The following is a 25,745-nucleotide window of genomic DNA, read 5'->3' as shown; positions in this document are numbered from 1 at the left end:
CATTTGGTACATTCCTACATGTCCACTGTTTGGTACATTCCAGCATGTGAACTGAAATTGTTGCATGCAGTCATGCACACTGTCAATTGTCTGTTTCACTACGAGCATTGTGACAGTACAATGTGATTGGTACAGACCACCACCACGTTTTGATTGGTTTATTCCTCTGCCTACACCTCACATGCTACCTTTTACCAAGCCCATTTTGATTGACACATTCATCCATGTACCCCGTAATTGACACATTCCAATGTATGCGCTGTAATGGATGCATTCCAAGACCTGCATTCTCGTTAGAGCAGTTTTATGTGTGCAGTGCAATTGGAGCGTTCTAACATGCACAGACAGTGTTTGAAGTGAGCAGGCGCTATCGGGAGTGGAGTACCACTAGTTTTATTTTTCACCGTTAACAGTTCCACTACTTTTTACAACCATTCTCACCATCCTGGAACGGTTCTCTTGAAGTTAAAACATGCTTCTTCATTTTACCACCGTACAACAGTTACAGCTAACATGAAATCTTTTCCGCCTTGCTTTAAGAACGAATGAATGACATGTCAGCCTGGGTGAAATCTTTTCCACTGTGCTTTAAGAAAGATTGAATGACATGTCAGCCTGGGTGAACTCTATCGGGCTTCATCTCAACTACTGGAAGCTGGGCTAGATTCTGCAAACACTAAGAAAAGATCTCTCCTAACACTTCCCCCACCCCCCTGATTTTTGGAAAACTGGTCAATTCGTTACCCAGGTTAGATGTTACAGTTGATGAAGGTCCGGCCCAATTCTACGGCATATGATTTCAGCGTCAAGCGGCTACATGGGATTTTCCCCTTCAGGCCCCCGGCACATATGTGCAAGTATAGTAGGAGCCTTCCTGACTAGTCACGTGAATTATCGTGATGAACTCCTTAGGGATATTTCAGGACCACAGACTCTTCATCCCTTAGAGGCTCGCAGACCAGAGGCGATAAAAGATTGTCAGTCTTGGGATCCAGGCTTTGTAATAAGTCACCAAATCCTATTTGTTCCAGGACACATGTTCCTAGTGGCAGGCACCAGTGGAAGCAGCCCCTGGTCAGGTAGGTGTTACGTTTGGGTTCCAGCAGAGTAGAGGAGACAGATTTCACAACAGCCATATATAAATGCACCTATTGGCTGACCAACTGAGAGAAATGAATGAAAAACGTTACAGGTGTCTGTTACGCCCACTTAGCTGTCTACCTGGCCCATCCACAACCCCCTTACTATCTGTGTTGCACCTTGCTCCCTCCCGCCAACCCCGTCCCCTGCCGGAGTTACAGTTCTGCTAATTTCTTTGGCACACTTCTATCACAGTGTACACTGTCATTTATCTGTTCACTATGTGCATTGTTTTTGGTCTTTACCTCTGTGTGCACTGTGATAGGTGCATTCCACTATGTACATTGAGATTGGTGAATTCCTATGTGTACACTGACTTTACATTCCAACGAGTCCACAATAGCTGTATATTACACAACCTGCCCTGAAACTGGCTAGTATACTACCCAGAGGATACTGTAGCAATTGGCACATTCCAGTGGCAAGAGGAACAGGTGCAGTGTGTTCAGTACATTCGAGAATGTGTACCATGAATGGTACATTGAGTTGCGACAGATACATTCCACCAGACCTCATGGCTGTATTCCAACATAAACATTGATACTAATCCATTCAAACATGTGCACATTGATTGCTGCATCCTCAGTGTACAACACAACTGGAGCATTTCCGCCGTGAGTGCTATGAGGGTTACACGTCATGATATTTGCTGTTTTTGGTTTGTGCACCGTCCAGGTGGACCTACCATGCATGTTTCCCATTGTGATCTCAGAACCCCCACCTGGGATGTGTCCTTGTGTCTGGCTGCATCTGAGGTCACCGGAAGTCTTTTTTGAAAAGCTGCCCGGTTTAGATGTGGCCTTCTTTTCATATTTTCAGAGGTTTACTTGGTCACGCAAGGCCTGAGTCCTAGAGCAGCCTTCAGGCTGAAATAAGTGCATTTGTAAAGTTCCCCTGTCAACAGCAGTGTCACTTTCCAAGGGGAGGGGCCGCTACAATCAAAGGGCTTCACTGTCTGCCCTCCATGGAAACGCCAACCAAGGGGAACACCGTCCATCTGGGCATCATCTACCAATAGAAGGGTCCACCGGCAAGTGCGAGGTACCCTGCTGATGACCGCCTCTGCGGCCAAAGAGTAGTCCAGATGTTGCACCTGATTTAATGATGAGAGGTATCACGCTGAAACGCCTACTGTAAGGCCCACTCTGCGTGCAGATTCTGACCGATTTCAGCCCTCGAAGGCAAACACACCCGTAAGCGATGTCAAAGGTGTCCAAGAAAAGGACCGATGGTCGATGGCGTCGGAGCTGGAAATAGACTCCAAGGAAAGGACCTATGGTGGAGGGGGCTGGAGTCATGGAAATAGGCTCCAAGGAAAGGACCTATGATGGATGGGGCTGGAGTCATGGAAATAGGCTCCAAGGAAAGGACCTATGATGGATGGGCTGGAGCCATGGAAAGAGGCTCAAAGAAAAGGACCTATGGTGGATGGGGCTGGAGTCATGGAAATGGACTCCAAGAAAAGGACCTATGGTGGATGGGGCTTGAGTCATGGAAATAGGCTCCAAGAAAAGGACCTATGATGGATGGGGCTGGAGTCATGGAAATAGTCTCCAAGGAAAGGACCTATGGTGGATGGGACTGGAGCCATGGAAATTGGCTCAAAGAAAAGGACCTATGGTGGATGGTACTGGAGTCATGGAAATGGACTCCAAGAAAAGGACCTATGGTGGATGGGGCTGGAATCATGGAAATGGACTCCAAGAAAAGGACCTATGGTGGATGGGGCTGGAATCATGGAAATAGGCTCCAAGAAAAGGACCTATGGTGGATGGGGCTGGAGTCCTGGAAATAGGCTCCAAGGAAAGGACCTGTGGTGGATGGGGCTGGAGTCATGGAAATAGGCTCCACGGAAAGGACCTATGGTGGATGGTGCTGGAGCCATAGAAATAGGCTCAAAGGAAAGGACCTATGGTGGATGGGGCTGGAGTCATGGAAATGGACTCCAAGGAAAGGACCTATGGTAGATGGTGCTGGAATCATGGAAATAGGCTCCAAGGAAAGGACCTGTGGTGGATGGGGCTGGAGTCATGGAAATGGACTCGAAGAAAAGGACCTGTGGTGGATGGGGCTGGAGTTATGGGAATAGACTTCAAGAAAAGGACCTATGGTGGATGGGGCTGGAATCATGGACATAGGCTCCAAGGAAAGGACCTGTGGTGGATGGGGCTGGAGTCATGGGAATAGGCTCCAAGAAAAGGACCTATGGTGGATGGGGCTGGAATCATGGACATAGGCTCCAAGGAAAGGACCTGTGGTGGATGGGGCTGGAATCATGGAAATAGGCTCCAAGGAAAGGACCTGTGGTGGATGGGGCTGGAGTCATGGGAATAGGCACTGAAGATAGGCCAGCACCTCTGGATTTCCCATGACATGTGCAAATAAGGGGGTTCTGAACACATCTGGGATTTGGAGTATATGCGTTTTTGGTTTAAATTATTACATATATGTTTACATTTTTGGAATATGGATTCATTTATTTCTTTGATAGGCAGAAGCCAGTTATAGCAGGTTCTATCTCCAGGAGCTAGTGCCTAGAGTGAGAGGAGGGGTTCACTTCAGCAGAAGGCACTCCAGTCTATAAAGGGAGGGTGGAGCAGATAGGCTCTCCTAATAGAGACGTCACAGAGACAGAGACAGCCTACAAAGAGGGGGGAGCAGAGGCAAGATGCTTGGTTCACAAAGAAGGGGGGACACTGGCCAGGAGAGCAGCGGCACCCGCCCTCTTATAGAAGCGAATGGAGCAGTAAACCTGAGCTGAATGGACTGCGGTGTGAATGCAACGGCCTTATGTCCATATGGTAGGACGTCCTTTCATTGCCAGTCTCTCTAAAGACTGCCTTTTTAACGTGGAGGAAATAACGAAAAAGGGTGGGAAAGGACAGGCAAGGGTTTGAGGGCGTTGGGAAAGGTTAAAAATAGGTGCGGGAAGGAGGTTCGGGGTAACCCCCCAAAAAAGAAATTCAATGAAACTTTTCGTTATTTTCTCCACATTTAAAAGGCAGTCGTTAGAAAGCCTGGCGATGAAAGAACATAGGACCGTCCATATGATATGATAAGTCATTTGTAACGCGCCTATACACAAGTGTTTCAATGTACCTTGCCTCAATTTCTCCGGAGAGTGGATCTCCCCTGTGACCTTTTTTCCTTGGAATTGCCTCTCTCCAGGTGTTGCAGGCATATAGCGCGCGTCCACCCGAGGGCATCTTGGTGCTAAAACACAACAGATACCACTAAGAAGCTAACGCCCTAGGGCCTAGAATAACAAAGTTTTCAAAGAGCACCTAAACTGATAGTGATTCTCAGTGGCCCAGAGAAAAGGTGGCAGGGAGTTCCACAGTTCGGCTGTAACAACAGAGAATGACCGTCCTCCAGTCCTAGTTAACCAAAACCACAGAGTTCTTTTTACCTTTCTGGAGTGGCTCGGGATTAAGGACCTTGTTTCATCTCTAAGGGGGAGAGAACCCTTAACTCAACAAACCTAGTACTTCTGCTGAAAGCACCCCATCTTACACTGGTTCTGAGGCGGTGATAGTCCCTCCACATCCAAGGCCAATTCCCAAAGTGCATCCACTGATGGGGGTGCTGCTCTCTATACTGTCTGTGTGGAAGTCACAGAAGTCTCTCCCTAACAAATATCAAGGCGCCTGGCCTCACCACGCAGGGTTCTACCACCAGGAAGTTACAGCCCCTGCCAAACTGAGGTCAGTGTTGTTGTGCCAACCTTGAGGCAGATAGAGCCCTCTGCACCACCTCTAAGGAGCTAGTGGGGCGGCCCTAGAAGGTTAAAGGCCCTTGCACCACTCCTGATGTGTAGAAAGCCCTGTGCATGGACTCTGGAGGGAGGAAACTCACTTCCTAGCTTTGATCAGTGTCTCCACACCACCCATGAGTGGAACTCTGTCCCAGCTCTACACCGCGTCTGGCATAGCTACAGCCCCTGCATGACCACCACAACAGACTCTGCAATTCCAGCACAGTAAAAAGCATGAAGCGGAAGTGTCCGAGCAAGATCTTTGTTGTCAAGGCACAAGTAGGCCTTTCTCAGAGCCAAACCGTATATGTCAGTGTGCAAAGGGGGAGGTCCCTCTGCGCGATGGGGTGACGTAGGACACTTGGATGACATCACATTCAGCAGTACCTCATAAATATAAGTTCTCAGATAACACAACTATGGTAGATGGGGCGCATCAAGCACCAACCTCAGCTTCTCGCCCCAGTCCAATGTTCCCCTTTCACAGTCACACCAAATCCAACAGTCACGGCAGGCCCACTGCTGCTTCCGCCCATGTAGAGGTTCCACCAATGAACACAGGTGTCTTGAGCTGCCTGCCCCCTTGGGGGCTTCCATAGGGAAATCCCTACCCATTGTAGAAGTAGATTCTTTGGCTGTGTCGGACCCAAGCGGGTGATGAAGTCACAAAAGAGCCTAGCATGTTGGTCACGACCTCCTTATTTTCCAATGAAGATCATAGGGGGACAGATAGTAACACAACAATGAGGTTCTCCTTTGCGATGGATGGAGGATAAAGCTTGCCCCCCGCCAATGGTTGGAGGATGCTCGACCACAGGGCACATGGTGGAATCAAATGAGAATAAAGCCAGAATTGGGGTGTGCAATTGAGTCTACAACCGCTGTGCCAGGTTGCAACACCCACCTGGCCCCCTTTCACTCCCTGCTGCTGTCCTGTGGCTGCAGAGTGGTGGCGGTTGCTCGGAAGTTCTCCTCGGCAGTCTCGGGAAACTCGTAGCAGTGGTGCTTGTCGCTGAGAGTCAGGTTCTCTGTGGTGGTGGTGCTGCCCCTATTCTGGAGGTAGTGTGTCCCCCCATGCGGGGCTAGGCTGTTCCCATTGTTGAGGATGCCCACCAGTTTGTACTTCTCGCTCACACTGCTGCCGCCATCGTTCCTGGCATTGGGAGTATGGCTGTAGGTGTGGCGGTACTCCTCCTCGATGTCCTTACCCAGTTTCCAGCGCTTCCACCACTTGAGGAGCTCAGACTGCACCTGAAGCGGAAATAGAGAGTGTCAGAGCGCATGTGCATAAAACCAGGGCCTCAGCCAGTAGTACAGAGTGTGTACATCAAAAGCGGAAGGAAATACAGGAAATTGTTGATGCTGGGAGATTGGCTGGGAGCAAAGCAGGATATTGATTGGTCAAATGAGAAAATTGCAAAGTACTTTACTATGCCTGATTTTACTGGGTTTCACTTGACTTGAATCGTTTGATATAATGCATTTTGGCGCTTTCTCTTCCAGGCTTTATGCATTGAGGCATCACTAGTATGATGCTGTGGGAGATTTCACATTTCCTTGGGTTGTTGCATACCAGGAATGCAGGGCTGGTTTCAAGTAAATGCATCAATATACAGAGAAAGAGAATGGAATTGTGATTACTTTGCTGATAACACAACCAACATAAACTACCTTTAAGGTCAGGTTCCCCATTAATGTTGCATTCGCTCTGAACAAAGACCCTTTGAAAATCTGAACTCAAGACCTTTGGGGCTGGGCCCACCAAGGAAACAGGTCTGGCTGTCAATTTAAATGCTAGGATATACAAAGAAGTAGTTTGAAATTATGAGATTTACAGATAACATGACCAACAGAATTGACCTTTAAGGACAGGTTACACATAAAATGTGCATTAGCTCTGAACAAAGACCCTTTGAAGCACAGCAGAAGAAGGGTAGGATAAACACTGGCCCGAGCAGGTGGCTGGTCACATACTTCAGGAGAAATGAAACTACTTTGTGTAGCATGCAGTGCCATTGGTTAAACTTTGAAGATATTTTTCCTAAATAAAAAGAGCATTGTGTGTCCTATCGAGCCCATCCCGGGTCATTTTTGTGATGTGATGTACATATGATTCTGGTATTTTCATAAATCTGAGGAATTGGAGATATTGATAGAATAATAGACAGTGAAATTAATGTTGGAAGTATGTAGTGCCGGAGTTGTAACTATTTTGGCGCAGCAGCAAACCGTGAAAAACGGTAGCTCCGCCCAGGAAGGGCGTGCCGAAATAAAAAAATTACTATTGTCCGACTCACCATAAAATATAGAACTCAAAAATATATATATTCACATGGTTAGCTGAAAGATTAAGGGATTTAACACATTGTGAGATTTTTCAGAACACAAAATGTAAAACCCACATGTCACTTTGGGATAACAAATCTTCCTCCCTCAGTCTACAACATACATATCTCCCAACTTCAGATCCTATTAGCAGCCAGTGGGTGTCTTCGTGGGAGGTGAAGGGAGAATGCTAGCCAATCTTCACCATGGGAATTATGGCCATGTTGGAGTGTCATCAGCGCTATAAGAGGGCATGTTTGCAGAACAGGACTTTTTTCTTGATACCGGGAGATAGCCTGCTGATGGACTCTAGCGAGGAACAACTAGCAGAGAGGCAAGGAGAGCTACCAAGACCATCTAGGTAAACCTTGCCTGGAAACCTGGGAGCCCTATCTGAGAGAGGCCTAACTGGAGGTACCTTGCTGTGGGAGAGGCTTGGAGTGAGATGCCTACCAAAAGAGGGTCCTAAAAATCTGGCTGGCCTCCTGAGCAAAGAGTAGAGAGAGCTCCCATGTAAGTAGATATCTCTGATTTATTCCTTTCCATTAGTGGGTAAAGGTGGGTGGTGAATCTGGGTAGGCCCTTTGCACAGTATATTAAATCTCATTCAAATTATTACCCATGGAAAACAACCCTCTCTGTTGAAATTGAATTGTGTTGGGAACTGTCTGCCTTAATCCTTTCCATTAAATTGTGGGGGAAAGGGGAGCACTGTGTAGCCCCTTAGCACATTTGATTAAAGTAAATCAATTAATTCCCACATAGAAAAATCACAGGATGAGTTTTGTTAGAGTTTGAAACTAACAAATGTCATGCCCAGTGTGTTAGAGCTGGTATAGACCAAAAAGACTTGGGTGACTGTCCTTTGAAACCCCCGACTCCTGTCCCGAAGTGGGGTGTCCATAATCCCAAAATAAGTCATCCTAAATGCTACCTTTCAAGTGAATGTAGAGGGTACAAAACAAAACTTCCCATGTAGTCCCAGTCCAAAGTCAGAATTACAAAGCCTTACATCTGATGTGTATGTGTGTTGCAAAACGAAATTCCCCCTTTGTTGCCAAACCACAATTACCAAGCATTGCTTTCATTTTCATGTGTGTTGCAAAAACGATTTTTCCCACTGTATTCCTTTCCCTAATATTGCATTTCTAGTAACAAGCCCAAAATGATTTTTCCCATTGGAGTCATATTTAATGGAGGCCTGGACGGTGGGGGTTGCTGGGAGAAAAGTATTGTTTCAAATTAAGTCATGCCTGTGGATCTTGTATTGTATTGTGAATGTTTTCTATTGGTAACATTGAAATTAAATCTGTGGTAAGTTGTGAGTGCATGTTTCAAAGTTTTACCTGTGTTGTTTTAATAACCGAACGTTGTTTAGAGTTGTGATATTGGGTGTTGCCACATCATTGAGGGCTGATATTGGCTGCAAGTCTTCTTTGACAAACCTTAAATAAATATATATTCTTACAATACATCGGCCTGGTTCCTAGTCCATTGGTGACACAGGGTATTGGGGTGGGTGCAAGACGGGTAGAAGGCCTCACCAAATTTGAATCTGTAAAGCACTTTATTGTGTGCCACCTTGCTTGGGGGCGAAAGGAACTGAATGTGACTGCCTGATATACTGCGACAGATAATAGGTTTCCCCTTAACTATAGGGCGGATAGCTTTGTCCTATAATATATAATGCCATCACACTAGCACAAAGCATAGTTAGGGTTAAGATGGATTGTCTATGGAGTTTAAGAAAATAAGGTTCCTTAATAACTCTTTAACTCTTCCATGAAAATTATCTGAAAAAACGCCACAGTATAATTCCGGGGTAGCCACCTCTGCGTTGAAACATTTCAGAATTTTTAATGGAGGGCTTCATAGTTTAAAAGAATGTTGTTTTGATCGAGTTTTTAACAGCTTTTAACACGTGGTTTTCTCATTGGAAATAAAATACATAGTTTCGGCCCCATATAACTCAAAATTGTCCACTTCGATTTTTAAGATTTTTGGCATGCACCTAGATGTTATCATGAATTGGTGCACTGAAAATTAAATTAAAACATTTGAGTTGGGCAATTTTGATATGTTAACGTTTTAAGATTCATCAATATATGACGCAGGCGCCAAATGAATGTGAATCTTTTAAACGATCTGTACATGCATGTGTAGGAGATTTACATTTCGTAATGCATGCTACCATACATATGAAAATCCAAATTAGGGTTAGGACTCGCTTTGATGTCACTTTTCATATGTATATAAGATGCTTAAAAGAGTTTTACATTGCGTCTTAGACGTATTGAAAATTCACATCAAAGTTGCAGCCACCATTCGATGTTCGGTTTTAGATGTAAAGGACAACACCTGATCAAGGACTAATTCCAATGGACTCACAGACCACAATTCACAGTTATTAATATTATTATTATGTATTATTAGATATTATTATTATTTATCATTATTATTATTATTGTATTTATTGGGCGCAGACCTTGCTTCGGGAAGCAATAGAGCACTTTGCATTCATGGGGGAAGCATAAAGTTAGGGAGCAGAGAAACAATGGAGAGGGGTTCTAACAACAGTAGAGGGAGGGCAATAGCCATCAATTAATCTACAAGTAACCAGGGGAGGAAACAGCCGGGATCAGATCACCCAGTCTCAGGTAAGGCGGGGAGTGGACGGTGTATGGACCGAGGTGTTAGGGAGGAGCCATTCCTTGAAAAGGATGGTCTAGAGCTCCTTCTTGAACTGTAGAAGTGATGGGCCGAGTCAGATGTTGATGAGGACGAGGTTCCAGAGTCTTGGGGCATAGACAGAGAAGGCCTGTCTTCTGTTTTTTTTCTTCCTGCAATGGCGTAACAGTATTGGGCTACTTTTTAAAGATGCTATGGCAAATGCTGGCTAATTACCCTCTGTACAGCGCTCTGGTGCTCTTGTGCTAGGTCTATGCTTTAAACAATAAAATAAAATAAAACAATGGGCCTCATTACAAATTTGCCGGTCTGGAAACAACGATACTGGTAAGGTTGCCGGTACCATTGTTTCCGGACCGGCAAACTACAAGTTATGTGAGTGGGTACCTTTCAGCCCGCCAGGTCCACAAAATGGTAGAGCGCCATTTAACAGGCAACATGGAAAGGTATTAACTGTACAATGACCAACATGACGTGAAAACATAGCATAAGTGAAAGGTTGCCTGATTGCCCTGTACAACGTACCAATTGTCTTTCAAATTGAAATCTCTTCCGTGGCAGCATCAGGGCCTTTCAACTTTTTCAGTTTAAAAGCGCCCTGAGCCTCAGGGGGAACCCAGCAACTACCCCATGTTGCCCGTCATCAGTCTTATAACACAGCAATATATTCATTTCTATTGTACTTTTTATAGTACTTTCTATAGCACTTTCGTTCTGGAGTTTTAAATTTGCGCTTTGCAGTGCCCTTACCAGCTGCATTTCCCTCGGGGTACACTGAAGTGTTATCTCCTTGTTGGCTTTCAACACTGGTTTCTCCACAACAGCCACTTGCTGACAAAGAAGGATCCATAGCTTTTCTGTGGGCATTTTGTGTTTCAGCTCCCTACTGGCTGTTCTTCTCGTGACAATCAGTGGCTATTAAACCCCCCACACCACCCCTCTGACTGTATTTGTCTGCATTATAATATATGCACTCCACTGGTGCCTCAAAGTGTTTTCAGCTCTAAGCAAGGGGAGGGGGGCTGGAGGGGTACAACCATCATGTTGAAATGGGTCCCCACACATCTTCAGCCTGGCCTGCTCCCTCTGAACAAAACACAAGAAATCCCACCTGACTACAGAGCACTTCTCTGCATAACCTGAATGTGCCAGAAACCGGTGAGGGCACAGCAGATGGCAGCTTGCTGTCCAAGGTCACATCCTATGGTGCTTTTCCTGAAGCTCGGGCTGGATAAGGAACTGCCCTTTTCCATGCAGCCAACCTGTGTCCATCTGCCGAGATCATTCCTGCAGGAGAGAGCGTGACTACAGTGTGGACCAGGCACTGAATGCCCAGCCTTTGCTCCTCTACCTCCGGGGCTCAGAGTAAGGGCATGGGTGGCCCTTGCTCCTCTTCCTCCAGGGCTCAGAGTAAGGGCATGGGTGGCCCTGCTCAGAGTAAAGGCATGGAAGGCCCTTGCTCCTCTACCTCCGGGGCTCAGAGTAAGGGCATGGCTGGCCCTTGCTCCTCTACTTCTGGGGCTCAGAGTAAGGGCATGGGTGGCCCTTGCTCCTCTACCTCCAGGGCTCAGGGTAAAGGCATGGGTAGCCCTTGGTCCTCTACCTCTGGCTGGGCTTAGATTAAGGGCATGGGTGGCCCTTGCTCCTCTACCTCTAGAGCTCAGAGTAAGGGCATGGGTAGACCTTCTCCTCTACCTCTGGGGCTCAGAGTAAGGGCATGGGTGGCCTTTGCTCCTCTACCTCTGGGGCTCAGAGTAAGGGCATGGGTGGCCCTTGCTCCTCTACCTCTGGGGCTCAGAGTAAGGGCATGGGTGTCCCTTGCTCCTCTACCTTTAGGCTCAGAGTAAGGGCATGAGTGGCCCTTGCTCCTCTACCTCCGGGGTTCAGAGTAAGGGCATGGGTGGCCCTTGCTGCTCTACCTCTGGGGTGCAAAGTAAGCGCATGGGTGGCCCTTGCTCCTCTACCTCCGGGGCTCAGAGTAAGGGCATGGGTGGCCCTTGGTCCTCTACCTATGGGGCTCAGAGTAAGGGCTAGGCTTAGAGTAAGGGCATGGGTGGCCCTTGCTCCTCTACCTCTGGGACTCAGAGGAAGGGCATGGGTGGCTCTTGCTCCTCTATCTCTGGGGCTCAGAGTAAGGGCATGGGTGGCCCTTCTCCTTTACCTCTGTGGCTCAGAGTAAGGGCATGGGTGGCCCTTCTTCTCTACCTCTGGGGCACAGCGTAAGGGCATGTGTGTCCCTTGCTCCTCTACCTCTGGGGCTCAGAGTAAGGGCATGGGTGGCCCTTGCTCCTCTACCTCTGGGGCGCAGAGTAAGGGCATGGGTGGGCAGAGTAAGGGCATGGGTGGCCCTTGCTCCTCTGCCTCTGGGGCTCAGAGTAAGGGCATGGGAGGCCCTTTACCTCTGGGGCTCAGAGTAAGGGCATGGGTGGCCCTTTACCTCTGGGGCTCAGAGTAAGGGCATGGGTGGCTTTCCTTTTCATGCTGCGTGCGGTATCCATTGGTTGGCCTTTTTGAAAGTTGCCTTTTCATTTCTTTTAATATCCTCTAATCGCTGTGCATCTTACAATGAAAGAGGTAAGTGTGGAATGCCGGGGGTGGGGGCCGGGGGGGTCAGCCTGGAACTTCACAGAGTGGAGGATAGTTGATGTATTAATTCGATCCTGAGAGCGCTGACTTCATCGTACCACCAATATGTATCCTAGAGGTTTAGATACTAATAATGACCCCAAGGGTATAGATCACCATTAATGCCATCTGGGGTATAGAGCACTATTAATGCCCCCAGGGGTATAGAGCTCCTTACTAGACCGCAGGTTTATACAACGCCATTAATGTCCCTAGGTGCACAGGGCAATGTTTATGTCCCCATGGATACAGAGCAACCATAATGCACCCTAGGAGTATAGCAAACTATGAATGCCTCGAGGGGTGTCGCGAACCATTAATGCACCGCAGGAGTTTAGAATACCAGTACTGCAAGTTATCAACACAAATGGACTTCCGGGGACCTAGTTCATTTATGCACCCCAGGGTACTATGCCATCCTGTATTCCCTCAGGGGCATCTTATGTCTCCCAGGGCATACAACATTGTGTACCTCTTCAGTACACACCCTTGACCTGGGTGTGAGCCGTGGGGGCTCCTCTGTATGGGAGAGGGTCCCTCCTCCACCTGAGTGCCAGAGGACTCTACTGCCTGCCCCTGAGCAGGAGCGTGTCGCCCTGGAACCCCCACATATTTGTTTTTTGGAGTGCAGACTCTTTGGGTGTAACAAAAAATGTAGGTTGCAACAATAAGAGGCTGGCGAGGTGTAGGCCTTCTGGCCCAGTACACATGCTGACTGACAGAAGAGAGGTCCTCTCCTGTCAGCCATTCTGTTCACGCTGCAGAGAAGAGGGGCGGGCCATGCGGGTCTGTGCAGCCGCAGAGTTCTGAAGGAGCGAGTAGGTAAAAGTCTGATTTATGTGCATGAAATGTGTTTACATGTATGTGCACATGCATGATTGCGTGTTTGTATTTATGTATTTGTGCATGCAAGGTGTTGTATGAATGCTGTATCAATGTGTTGGTGGTCTATGTTGTATGAATGCATGTGAATGAGTGTGTGTGAAGGTGAAGAAGGTCACTAAATTTAGCGGGGGAAGGGGCTTCTGGATGCATGGAGTTCTTCACTGAGCATCAAGTGTAAAGCAGACCTAAATGTTCTTAGATCACTGCACTGGCCTACATTGGTGATGCCAGTCTGTCAATATAGTCTTATTGCCCCATTACATTGTTTTACTGACTGGCAAAGTCAAAAGGAAGTCGTTTTGACATGGTAATACTGTCATAAATTGGTGCAGCCTGCATGGACATATAGGCACAGCCAGCATAAAAATGTTGTTTTATACTGGCATATATTTTGGGCAAAGGCGTCATGAAAATGTACTGGATAAGTGCACCTATGCCCTGTTTGTGACTTGCCTGATGCCGCTATTAGATCGTTTATGTGCTGCAACACAAAACAGATTGCAAACTGTGTGGCTTTTACCTCATAGAAGGTGTACTTTAAAATACACCATTTTAACCCATTATTTTAAAAAATGTTCTAAGAATCGATTCCACCGCCTCCCGAAGTTGCCTTCAAACTCCCACGCTAGGCTGGTTCGCTCCAAGGCACATTCAGGGCAAGCATTTCCACCCTCCAATTACAAAATGTACCAGCCGCCACTGGGGGTGAGCACTCTAAACCACGCCCTGAGGCGAGAAGCACAGCGCTGCCTGCTGAACAGTAGGCAGAAAACACAGCAACGGGGTTACAAAGCTTGAGAACCTTCTGATAAAACAGGCCCAACGTCCTGTGAAAGTGGGCCGGGCGCCAGCGGAGGTCTTTGACCGCATTTGTGCAGCCGGACTGGGAGACCCGCCGAGGCTCCTGTCCCTTCCATGTTTCCATTAAATCTTGGCCGGGAAGAGGCTGTTTATAAGCTCTGAGGATTAATAGCTAGCGCGGCTGGCTCAGCGCAATGCTCTCCGCAAGAAAGAGAACATTACACTGCTCAGAATGAAAGCACCGAAAGATCCCCGAAGATTGGGACTGCACAGCTAGCTGCACTCCAGTGCAGTGCTGCACACAGCCACCCCACATCTGCCTGTACACTCAAGCAAAGCACATCTCCACAGCCAGTCCAGATGTGCAGAATCACAGAACATCGCAGCAGCCAGAACCCAGAGCCTGGGCACATCTGGAAGGCCACGTGGCATGGGCCCAGCCACGCATATACACACAGCAAGTGCACTTCTGCACCACCAGCCAGGTCACATTTAGCAGCCACCCCACCTCTGCATGTGCACTCAAGCAGAGCACATCTCCACAGCCAGTCCAGATGTGCTGAGTCAAAGAAGATCGCAGCAGCCAGAACCCGGAGCCAGGGGACATCTGGGAGGCCACGTGGCATGGGCCCAGCCACGCATATACACACAGCAAGTGCACATCTGCACCACCAGCCAGGTCACATTTAGCAGCCACCCCACATCTGCATGTGCACTCAAGCAGAGCACATCTCCACAGCCAGTCCAGATGTGCAGAGTCACAGAACATTGCAGCAGCCAGAACCCGGAGCCAGGGGACATCTGGACAGCCACGTGGCATGGGCCCAGCCACGCATATACATAGACACAGCAAGTGCACATCTGCACCACCAGCCAGGTCACATTTAGCAGCCACCCCACATCTGCATGTGCACTCAAGCAGAGCACATCTCCAAAGCCAGTCCAGATGTGCAGAGTCACAGAACATCACAGCAGCCAGAACCCGGAGCCAGGGGACATCTAGACAGCCACGTGGCATAGGCCCAGCCACGCATATACACACAGCAAGTGCACATCTGCACCCTCAGCCAGGTCACATTTAGCAGCCACCCCACATCTGCATGTGCACTCAAGCAGAGCACATCTCCACAGCCAGTCCAGATGTGCAGAGTCACAGAACATCACGGCAGCCAGAACCCGGAGCCAGGGGACATCTGGACAGCCACGTGGCATTGGCCCAGCCACGCATATACACACAGCAAGTGCACATCTGCACCACCAGCCAGGTCACATTTAGCAGCCAATCCACATCTGCAGTTGCTGTGTAGATCCAAAGGGTGTTTACTCTGCTTGCGTGCTACACAACCAGAACAGAAGTGCACTGCCAAGGCACATCTCGCAGCCTGGACTTAAGTGCAGGTGTGAACTGCCAGGGCACACATATCCAGACCTACTCAGCAAGCATATGTCTACACAGCCAGGGCACATCTGCATCGTCCCGAACATTCGACTCACATGTGACTTGCACCGTTGTGCTATCCGTGCCCTTCGCAGCCGCTTTGCATTTGCTATCATTGTTACCGCTGGCTGCCTACTAAATATTGTGCGCAATAACCACCATTCTTAAACCAATTGCATAGCCTCTCAGCATTGTATGCACTTCATGTACAGCGTCTTCTAGAAATGTCTATGTACTACTGGTAAAACGGACCTCTAACTCGCTGTTTGTTTATGACTCTGATCAGTGCACCTAGGGCCCATCCACCGTACCTCCCCAGTGCACCTTTGAGTGCTAATCCTCAGTGTTGCACTGCCTAATCACTGTACCCCCTAGTCATTACTTACATGTTACTCTGGCCAGCACAAGGCATATGTACTTAATGGGCCTCATTACAACTCAGGCGGTAAGGGGTTTACGGCAGCATTAACAGCGCCGACCCTTACCGCCTGATTACGAGGTCCCCTAGCGCCATGGTGCTTTTAACACTCGCTTTTAGCAGGTGTTAAAATCCATGGCGCTAAGGGACCATGGAGTTAATTACGCCACCGTAATTTACGGTGGCGTAATTAACGCCTTCCCCACTCCCATTATGCCCTATGGGGCAAAAATGGGAATGGGGAAGGGTAAATGGGGATTGGGGACTTACCGCCCCGCCTAGGTCGGAATGGGGCGGTAAGTCCGCCAACCACCATGGCGTAAACGTAGTTTACGCCATGGTGGTAAAGTCACGGCCCAGGCGGTAACTTACCGCCTGGGTCGTAATGAGGCCCAATGTGTCCCCTGTCCACCTGTCTAACTGCACTTAGTCATTGCTAGGTATATGCACCCATTGGGCCTGCTCTGGCCACTCTGACTACGTTTAGTCTCTGCTTGGCATTTGCACCCATGGTGCTGCTTAGGCCATTATATGTCGGATCACATTCAGTCAGTGTTAGGCATTGACAGACTTATTATGCCGCATTAGGCTGCCAAGTATTATCTGCCGTACCTTTTCCCAGTTTGCCCATCGTAATTCTTAGCTGACTTCTTCTACTAAAATGTATAGTGCCCCTAGACCACTCCTGCATCTCCTAGCCTCACACGCGTGTTCCTTAAAGCTTACACCTCTGCCTAACCTCCAACTCACCCCCTATGTATTGCTCACCATCCTGGCCATATTTGGCCCACAGCTCTACCACACTACTGCCCAACTCCACACACCATCTTCACCTACAATGCACATAACCATGCTTCCTACATTGGATGCAAACCTACCAGGCACACCTCCTAATACAACTCCACCTAATCCATACCTAAATGCACCTGCCCTTTGGCTACAACACTTCACCACCAAACCTACCCCCAACCAACCCTGCCCTACTAGCATCAGGAATGCCAGGCTTGGCTCGCGCCTATACAATAGCAACACGTCAAGTGCTACGCATAAACATATACTGTCTCATCCCGACTAGATTAACATATTAACATCACCTAACCTCCTGAAGCAACCTTGTGACGCTTCAGTTAGAAACCATAGATTAGCTTCCAGATACCATCACTGGTCCTATCACATGAACATCCCTACTCTGGAAAAAACTAAAAACACCACTTCCCCTGTGGCACCAATAACTGTGGTAACCCCCACTGCTAACTATCCCAACATCGTGACCAAACTCAAAGGTGCACTTATTACCACACGCTCTGTCCCTGCTCACGCCTTAGACATCGCAGATTTCACCTTGACTTTCTTGCTATCACGGAAACCTGGATGCATGCGGCCTCGGGGCCTGCCCTGACCCTAGCCATCCCTGACAACTACTCCCTTATTAGATGCGATAGGGACACTAAACAAACTAAAGGGGGCGGATTAGCATTTATATTTAAGACCTCGCTTAATATTAGAGCGGCCAACACACTGCAACTGCCATCAGCTGAACTACTTTCTATTAAACTACCGATTTCTCCCAATCACACAGCTTCAGTGCATCTCATTTACAGGCCACCCGGCCCCACCTCCACATTTGCTGAGGACATCTCATCCATTTTAGCCTCCAGCATTAAGCCTAAATCGCAAATCATCATACTTGGCGACTTCAATCTGGGATACAAGGACACGAATGACGCCAAAGCCAATGATATAGCCAATGTTCTGTCAGACTTTGGCCTCACCCAACACGTGAATGAACCCACACATATCAAGGGTCACACCCTCGATTGGGTTTCAGACATGAACTGTGCACTAGAGGTAACCTCCATGTGCGTGGTCGGATCACCACAAAATAATATTTTCCATTAACTCTAGCCCACCCTCTGACAATCCCAACATTGCACCACCAACCTATAAGCGAAACAAGAAGGATATTACGGTTGAGAAACTACTCACCCTTATCCTCCCGTTACTGAACCCGGCCTCCTCCACTTGCTCGGACCCCACTGCCTTAGTTGACACATATAACCGCGCCATGTTAAAAGCTCTCAACACTATTGCCCCTCTCAAACTACGCAAACAAAAACCTTGCAACCATCTTAATTCATGGTTCACCCCTCACCTAAGTGAACTACGCAAAGCAAAAAGAAAAGCTGAGTCACATTGGAAAAGTTCACCTACTCCAGCCAATAGAAATAACCTTACAACCACCTCCATCACCTACAAAGAAGCTATCCTAACAGCCAAAAAAGAAGTGTACAACATCAGGATCACACAAGCTCAATCTAACACCAAGGAACTTTTCAAGATCCTTAAGGAATTAGAGTCCCCAGTAGCTCGATTTGAAAAATGCAACCCGGACTCTGAATGGTTCGCTAATATACAAAAAGCACTACTAAACAAAATTGCCTTGCTCCAAGCCAAAATTAATAGCAAAAAAAGCCACCTCTCAGATTCAACGGGCAACCCCCAGTTTTACAATACCCCCACTCCAAAGCATGCATTCAAACCCTTCAGCTTCTCACCCCTTACCATCAAGGAAGTTGAAAACATCATCATGAAGCTTAAGCCTTCGAACTGCCAAGGAGACGCCTGCCCCGCGCCGGTCGTAAAGGAAGCGGCTCATGACCTTGCACCATTCATTACCTCCTTTATCAATTCATCATTCAAATCGGGCACAGTACTCGACAACCTTAAGGATGCACGGGTCATCCCCCTAATTAAAAAACCCAACCTCGACCCTAGTAATCCTACCAACTACAGGCCCATCACCACGGTGCCTTACCTACTCAAAATTCTGGATCGTGCAGCCAAAATCCAAATCCAGGATTACCTTGATACTAACAACCTATTAGGGCTTAGACAATCCGGCTTCCGTCCAAGACATGGCACGGAGACAGCCCTGATCGACTTAAAAACCCAAATTGAGGACTTGAAAGACAAGGGCAAACTAGCTCTCCTGCTCCTTCTTGACCTCTCTGCCGCATTTGATTTGGTCGCTCACCAAATCCTCTGCCATCACCTTAAGATAGCCGCTCACTTCTCTGACGCAGCTACTTCCTGGATCAGCTCCTTTCTGGCAAATAGATCTATGAGGGTCTTTTCCGCCTCAGCCACAGCCGATCCAGCACATGTCCCTTGCAGAATCCCACAAGGCACTTGCGTATCGCCCGCGTTGTACAACGTGTTTACTAAACCGCTCTTTGATATTCTTGACTATCTGGGTGTCTCTTACACGAATTATGCGGACGACACCCAGATACTCATCCATATCACTGGCAACTATGTAACCGATGTCAACGCACTCAACTCAGTCTACTCAGTCATCCAGGCCTGGATGGCACACTACGGGCTCTGCCTTAACAATAAGAAAACGGAGTTACTCATCCTAGGCTCTCAGCCCAAACTCGCGAAACTTGACCCTAAATATAACTCCTTCATTATTGATGGAAATGTTATTAAAGTCACCAACGTCACGAAAACACTTGGAATCTACCTAGACTCCACTCTCTCTCTCAATAGACAAACCAATTCAGTAGCCTCAGCTTCATCGTACATGCGTAAACTCATCACAGCGTGCCGCCCCTTCCTGACTACTGACAACAGCCTGATCCTTGCCAGAACCCTCATCATGTCAAAAATTGACTACTGTAACGCCCTTTACTTAGGGACGAGTCAAAGAAACCTTGATAAACTTCAGGTCACCCAAAACAATGCCATTAGGGCTGCTCTCAATATCCCCAGGCGCACACACATCTCCTCCACTAGGCGCAACCTACACTGGCTACCCATTACACTCCGCATGTCACTCAAAACACTTGTTCTAACACACAAGGCACAAAACAATGCTGCACCTGCTTACCTGTCCTCGCGCTTCACACAACATACAGCATCCAGACCACAGAGATCTGCACAGGCGCACACACTAACTATCCCTAGTTTCAAGCTTCAGACAGCTAGGGGCTCGAGTTTCCCAGTCCTGGCTGCTCACTTGTGGAATTCCCTACCCAATGATCTTAGGAACGTGCCAGCCATCCAATCCTTCAAAAACAAACTAAACGGTGGCTTCACGAACAGGATGCACTGACCTCCGCCTTGTAATTCACGCAGCGGTCACCTGCAAATAGGCCACCCACTGTATATACTGTATATTTGACCTTTCTGCCAGTCCTTGCAATATCTCTGATCCTTGTTCTTACTCTTGTTGTAAATATGTCTATGTAATGTAATTTTGTACCCATCTATGTAACACTTTTCTGTAACTACCTTTCCAAACATGCGCCCTGATGCCCTTGGGCAGGTTGCGCAATACAAATAAGCAAATACAAATACAAATACAGAGGCCGGGCACAGCAGAGTACAGCCAGTGTGCATGGGCTCAGCCCAGTCACACAATCACAGCCACTGCACACGGGCACTCCCCTTTAAAGTCAGTAGATCCGAACACCTTGCGAACATCACCACATCTTCAAGGGTAGTGCCTATTTGCAGAATTGGGGCACATTGCCACAATCCAGATACATGTGGGGGAAAGCCCACAAAGTGGTGCAAGCATAAAAGCACCAAGGAGGCATGTTTGTTAACTTGTGCCACTTTACGGAATGTGCAAGTGACCTTATTCTCAAAGGTGACCTGTGCATTTCCTGGGGGCGGGGTGGCAGCGCGAAAGATATGTTCCCCACACTAATGTACGACAGGCTCCCAACCCACAGTGGCATGCCCTTAAAATGCCCATCATTGCCCTGCTGCGGTGATGGAAATGGGAGTGTGACAGCCGCATTTCATATCACTGCTATAACACTTAACACACTATTCATGACTTGGTCAGAAATGATCTCATCCTCCCATACATTGCTCGCCCCCCTGGCCCTGTTCCAAACAGGCGCATGTGAATGTGTTCATTATCTGCGCATAACACACACCATTTGTGAATTGAATTCAGACTACACAGTAACATGCGCAGAAATGCCCCCATGTATGTGTAAATGCCGGAAGAGCGTGATATAGGACATTTGAATGTGCGCATCTTTGAACTCAGCCACAGTACACCTGCACACCTAGAGTACACAGGTACACCTAGGGCACATATGCACAGCCATAGCATACATGTACATCCATGCAGCCAGCGCCCACCTACACCTCCAGAATGCATATTAACATCCACTCAGCCAGAGCACACCTGTGCAGCCAAGGCCCATCCTCGTCCCGGGATGATAGCTCAGCGGCGACGTGCTCGCCTTGGAAGGAAGACGACATGGAGCGGCACAGCTTCGAGTCCCGGGTCCGGGCTGAGAAACCTCTGGGTATTAAGCGCGTTATAATGAACCTATCATATCATATAACACCTGTACATCTGCACAGGTGGGGAACAACTGCAAAGCCAATGTGTATATGTACACCAGCTCATCCACAGCATATCTGCACAGCCAGGACATACATCTGCACAGCCAAATCGCAGCTGCATAATCACTCAGTCAGAGCACACCTGCACAGCCAGGGCACATCCGCAGACGCACACAGTGAGAGTCTCCTCTCACTAATTGGTGCTGCTAGGTCCACGCATGCGATCACTCCATTACGGCACTGAAATGATCACCTCTTTAAGGGGGAATAGGGCTCTTGTCTTGGTTTTTACCTGGGCAGGGGCAGTAGGCAGACCCCACTCTCCGTACAGGTGTGCTATCATGCATCATATTCTTTCAAACATAGAACACATCGCGGTGGATGGTACCTTGAAGGGTAGCTTTAGACCCCATGTGAAGATGTAAATTACCCTCAAAATAAACCCTCAAATTCACTCCAGTGAGGAGTCACTTTAGAATGAATTTTTACACTCTGAAGAAATGTTTACAAAGTAACAAACATAGATGAATGCATGGAAGAATGCCCTTGCTTAACTAAGGCTACATCCATTCTGAAAGTGAATGCAGGCTATTACTGAAATTGACATTTCTATCAAGGCTCAGCTCTTGCCCCCTCTCTGTGAGAGATGCCATGAGATAGATATGTCAATTGCAGGACTACAGTCATCAACCTATTTATTGTTATTTTGTAAAAGTAGCTTCACTGAGGCAAATATTTATTTTAAAATGATTCCTCACATGAGCAACTCTGAGGAGCAATTTGGGAGGTAATTTACATATTTACGCAAACTATTCTTCAAGGTGCCACTCCTAATAACTTCCACGATGCATAATAGCACTGCTTTAAGAATGAGGGACACTGTCTGATGCCTAATTTCATTAATTGGACCTGGAGCCTGGTCACATACGGAAGAAGGGAGAGTATTTTCACCTGCCCAATCATGACACTGACATTTCTAAGCCTGGAAACGATTGCCTTTGAAGTGTGTGCTATAAGGGAAGTGGTTTTATGCAGCCCCTTCTTGCAATAATGTGAGGGTGTTATTGCTATTAGAACCCCGGGTATTTAAATCGGGGTACTGATAGCAATATATTTGTTTAAATTCAAATAAATACTCATCTAGGATGGCTACGATGGAAAAAGAAGGTTGTGCTCCCAGCGCAGCCCCTCTTCCATTTCCGTGCTGGCCCGGGTTGGAGAAGCAGCAGCGGTGGTGCTGCCACCAGAGCAACCACGTAAGTAGGGTTTTGAGGGGTCAGGGATGAAGGAGAGTGGATCAGGTAGCACAGACCGGAGGGAGTTGGAGGGATATGTGACGGTGGGGGGAAAATGGCGGGGCAGGCGTTCGCAGCACAGAGCTTGCTCAGAAAGCGGGCTTGGCTTGTGGAAGTAGGCCCGTGATCCAAGCAAGCTGATTGGGTGCAGAGCAAGCCCCGGGTGATAATATGGGGAACAGAAAGTATTAGGATACAACATACCTCTTTGTTGATGAAGCAATACAATATGGCGACCAGCATTCCCTGAGATGGGAGAAAGCAAAAAGAGAGTGTTAATCACCTTGGGGGCCTGTGATGGGAGAGAGAGTGATTTGAGTCAGAGTAAAAAATCAACTGTCAACATGCATACAGTGCGGGGAGGTGGGCGTGAAAGAGGACACAGCGAATATCATACAGATTTATAAGCAGCAGCCCAGCCCGAGCTCAGCCTTTCCACCGGTGCTTACCATGATACCATGGTATTAAGACTATCAGTGCACTTGTGCCAGACATGTACAAGTTGTATTAAATAAGAAAAAGGGCTCCTGGCTAGGCTCTGATATGCCCAGGTGGGTATACAATAATATCTCACAAATAATCAGGGTGCGAGATCACATATAAAGTCCTTCGGTATATTATTACACATAGCATACAACAACTTTTACTGTTGGGTCAACCAAGTCTTTGACCCTAGGTTGTTTATTAAACAGATCAGTTCCTTCATATTACACAATATGGCCCACAACCAGACATTGTATCAATCATAAAGTGTGGCAGTACCACTGTGTACCATCCAATTCAATCAAAAGGGTTTAACTCATACAATGAACATTTCCTATCATTTGTGACAAAACATTTCCATACAAAGGTATGCTCTCCAGAGGGTGATGCATTTCTCGAGTACAGAGACCACAGTGTGACATTGAACACTGGACATTACAACAAGGAGGTTGTCAACACTATAATGTTTCTGCCAGTTAAAGCTATTTCTTGAAGCTTCTAGTGAGAATGGCCTTCTTCAGGACGGGGGGATGAAGTCTTATCCATGTCCATGTATGGCGTGCTTGCCCATCTTGTCCAGGTTACGTATCTTGGTGGGCCACCCAGATATGTAAGATGGACAAGATATGCAAACAAACATGCCATACATGTGCCGACGTGTGGACACACAAGTTGACAGTTTCATTTATGCGTGCAGCGTGATTGCGTCTGGCTACATCGAAGCCGAGTTCTTCCAGTTTTCTGCCCCCGTTTCGGATAACACCTTGGGCAGTGGGCAGCACGGCGGGGCGGGCCCGTCGCCCCGTTATCAAGTTGTAATGGCATGCCATCAACTTAAGTGCTGGGCCCGGTCCCATTGAACAAAATGGGAGGGATAGGGGCGGGGGCCAGGGCACGAGCAGAGCTGGAAAGTGGCACGGGAGACTGGAGGAAGGGTGAGCAGGGCAGGATTATAATCAGAAATATGGTGGTGAAGAAAAGGGGGGGGCAACAGGAGGAGGACAGATGGGTGCATGATTGCAGAATATTGCAGGGACAGCCTGGGCGGAGAGGTGGGTGCATTGCAGGAAGTGGAGAGGTGGTGCATGTCCGAGCATTGCAGGGACAGACTGCGGCCTCCTGCTTACTATAAATACATAAATACAAATGAAGGTCTACTGGCTTGGGTGTTTCGCCTGCCTCTGGATTTCCCCAGTATGCATTGCCTGCCATCTCCCTCTGTGCTGAAATCTCTCATTTGAGAGCGTGCCGAGTTTCTTCACGGCTCGGAGTGCGGTGGTCAGGTGGTGCAGCAGGGACCTCTTTCGGGCCCAGGCTCTGCGCTTTCAGTGATAGGACGTCCACGGCAGCCCCTTCCCGCTCGGGGGTCTTCTGCTTAGTTTGCAGCAGGGTCAGCTAGTGTCTTGACTCTCGTCAGATCTAGGTACTTCATCTTCGTCGCCTCTCATCCCCTTGTGGACTCCTCTCTTTTCTCAGCTCGGGGTCTTCGCGGGGTCTCGTTCCGTTTCCACTCCGAGGATGTTTCTCGTCGCCCCAGTGTTCATCCCAGCTCTTGCTACCCCTCTGGTTCTCAGAATGAAAAGTTCCTGCCGGGGGCAGGTGATGCTGGAAGGCCCGGGCGCTGTGCTGAAGAGGGACTGCTGGGTGTGGCTCATGTTCACTTTGGAAAAGAAACATGTCCAATTGAGTCAGGCAATAACTTGGCATTATCATGCAAGCTTGCCCCTCCAGCACCAGTCTTACAAAGCTTGTTTTTTTACCCTAGGCTTTGCACTAGAAAAAGCACATTTCAGCCACAAAACGTGCATCAGCCAAGACCTTACGAATACAAAGTAGTTTTAGAAGCAAATCTTGAAGTAAAATCAACCAATAAGAAGTGCCCTTGCCTAAAGCAAACCAATACTAGTCACGGCATAGGAGGTACGCCAAGTATCTATTCCTCCAACAATCAATTCAAAGAAATGTTTTGGATTACGGGATCATTTAAAAGCTGGTAAGATAGCTCGGTGGGTTGAGCCCTTGCTGCTACGATCTGTGTGTGAGATCCACAGGTAGCAAGGTTTGAATCCCGGCAAGGCCACCTCACCCCGTCATCCCTTTGAGGTAGATAAATACCAACTTCGGTTGGGAGGACGATGATGTATTTACCTATGTTCTATGAACAGAATTCAGGTATAATCGCTATGTAAATAACAAATCATAACTAAAATGTTCACAGAATACTACTTTAAAATGAACCACACACAAGAAGACCTCTCAACAATAAACATCCCTTGCACTGACCAGAACGCCTCTGGAAAAACATGCAAGTTGAGCAGGTATATGGCGGGGGCCATTTTCACCTGCATTTTCTCATCTACACTAAAAATTCACAGCCACTCGTGCCATTAGCACAGACATTGCCCGAGCTGCAGTATATTCAATTACATATCCAAAAAAGGGTCCTACACGCATCCAGCGACTAGTAGACATTGGTGCAGTGTATCTTCCAAGGATCCCCACATCCCCTTCCCCAGAGTT

At 47.8% G+C, this 25,745-nt stretch overlaps 1 protein-coding gene across 1 annotated transcript in view; it reads right to left on the bottom strand.

The window, feature by feature from the left end:
- Positions 1 to 377: 377 nt before the first annotated feature.
- The window catches only part of GCGR (glucagon receptor), an 800,864-nt gene continuing 775,496 nt past the window's right edge, over positions 378 to 25,745 (bottom strand). The window contains exons 13-14 of the mRNA XM_069655284.1: positions 22,947 to 22,988; positions 378 to 6,145 (exon numbers count right to left, since the gene is read on the bottom strand). Of these exons, the coding sequence (XP_069511385.1) occupies positions 5,810 to 6,145; positions 22,947 to 22,988 (378 nt within the window). The 3' untranslated portion in view covers positions 378 to 5,809. The remainder of the gene's footprint in view (positions 6,146 to 22,946; positions 22,989 to 25,745) is intronic.

The sequence above is a fragment of the Ambystoma mexicanum genome, chromosome 3q, assembly GCF_040938575.1.
Source record: "Ambystoma mexicanum isolate Mex_15411 chromosome 3q, UKY_AmexF1_1, whole genome shotgun sequence".
In the NCBI taxonomy this organism is placed as follows: domain Eukaryota; kingdom Metazoa; phylum Chordata; class Amphibia; order Caudata; family Ambystomatidae; genus Ambystoma; species Ambystoma mexicanum.
This window is presented reverse-complemented; position numbering and strand designations above follow the sequence as displayed.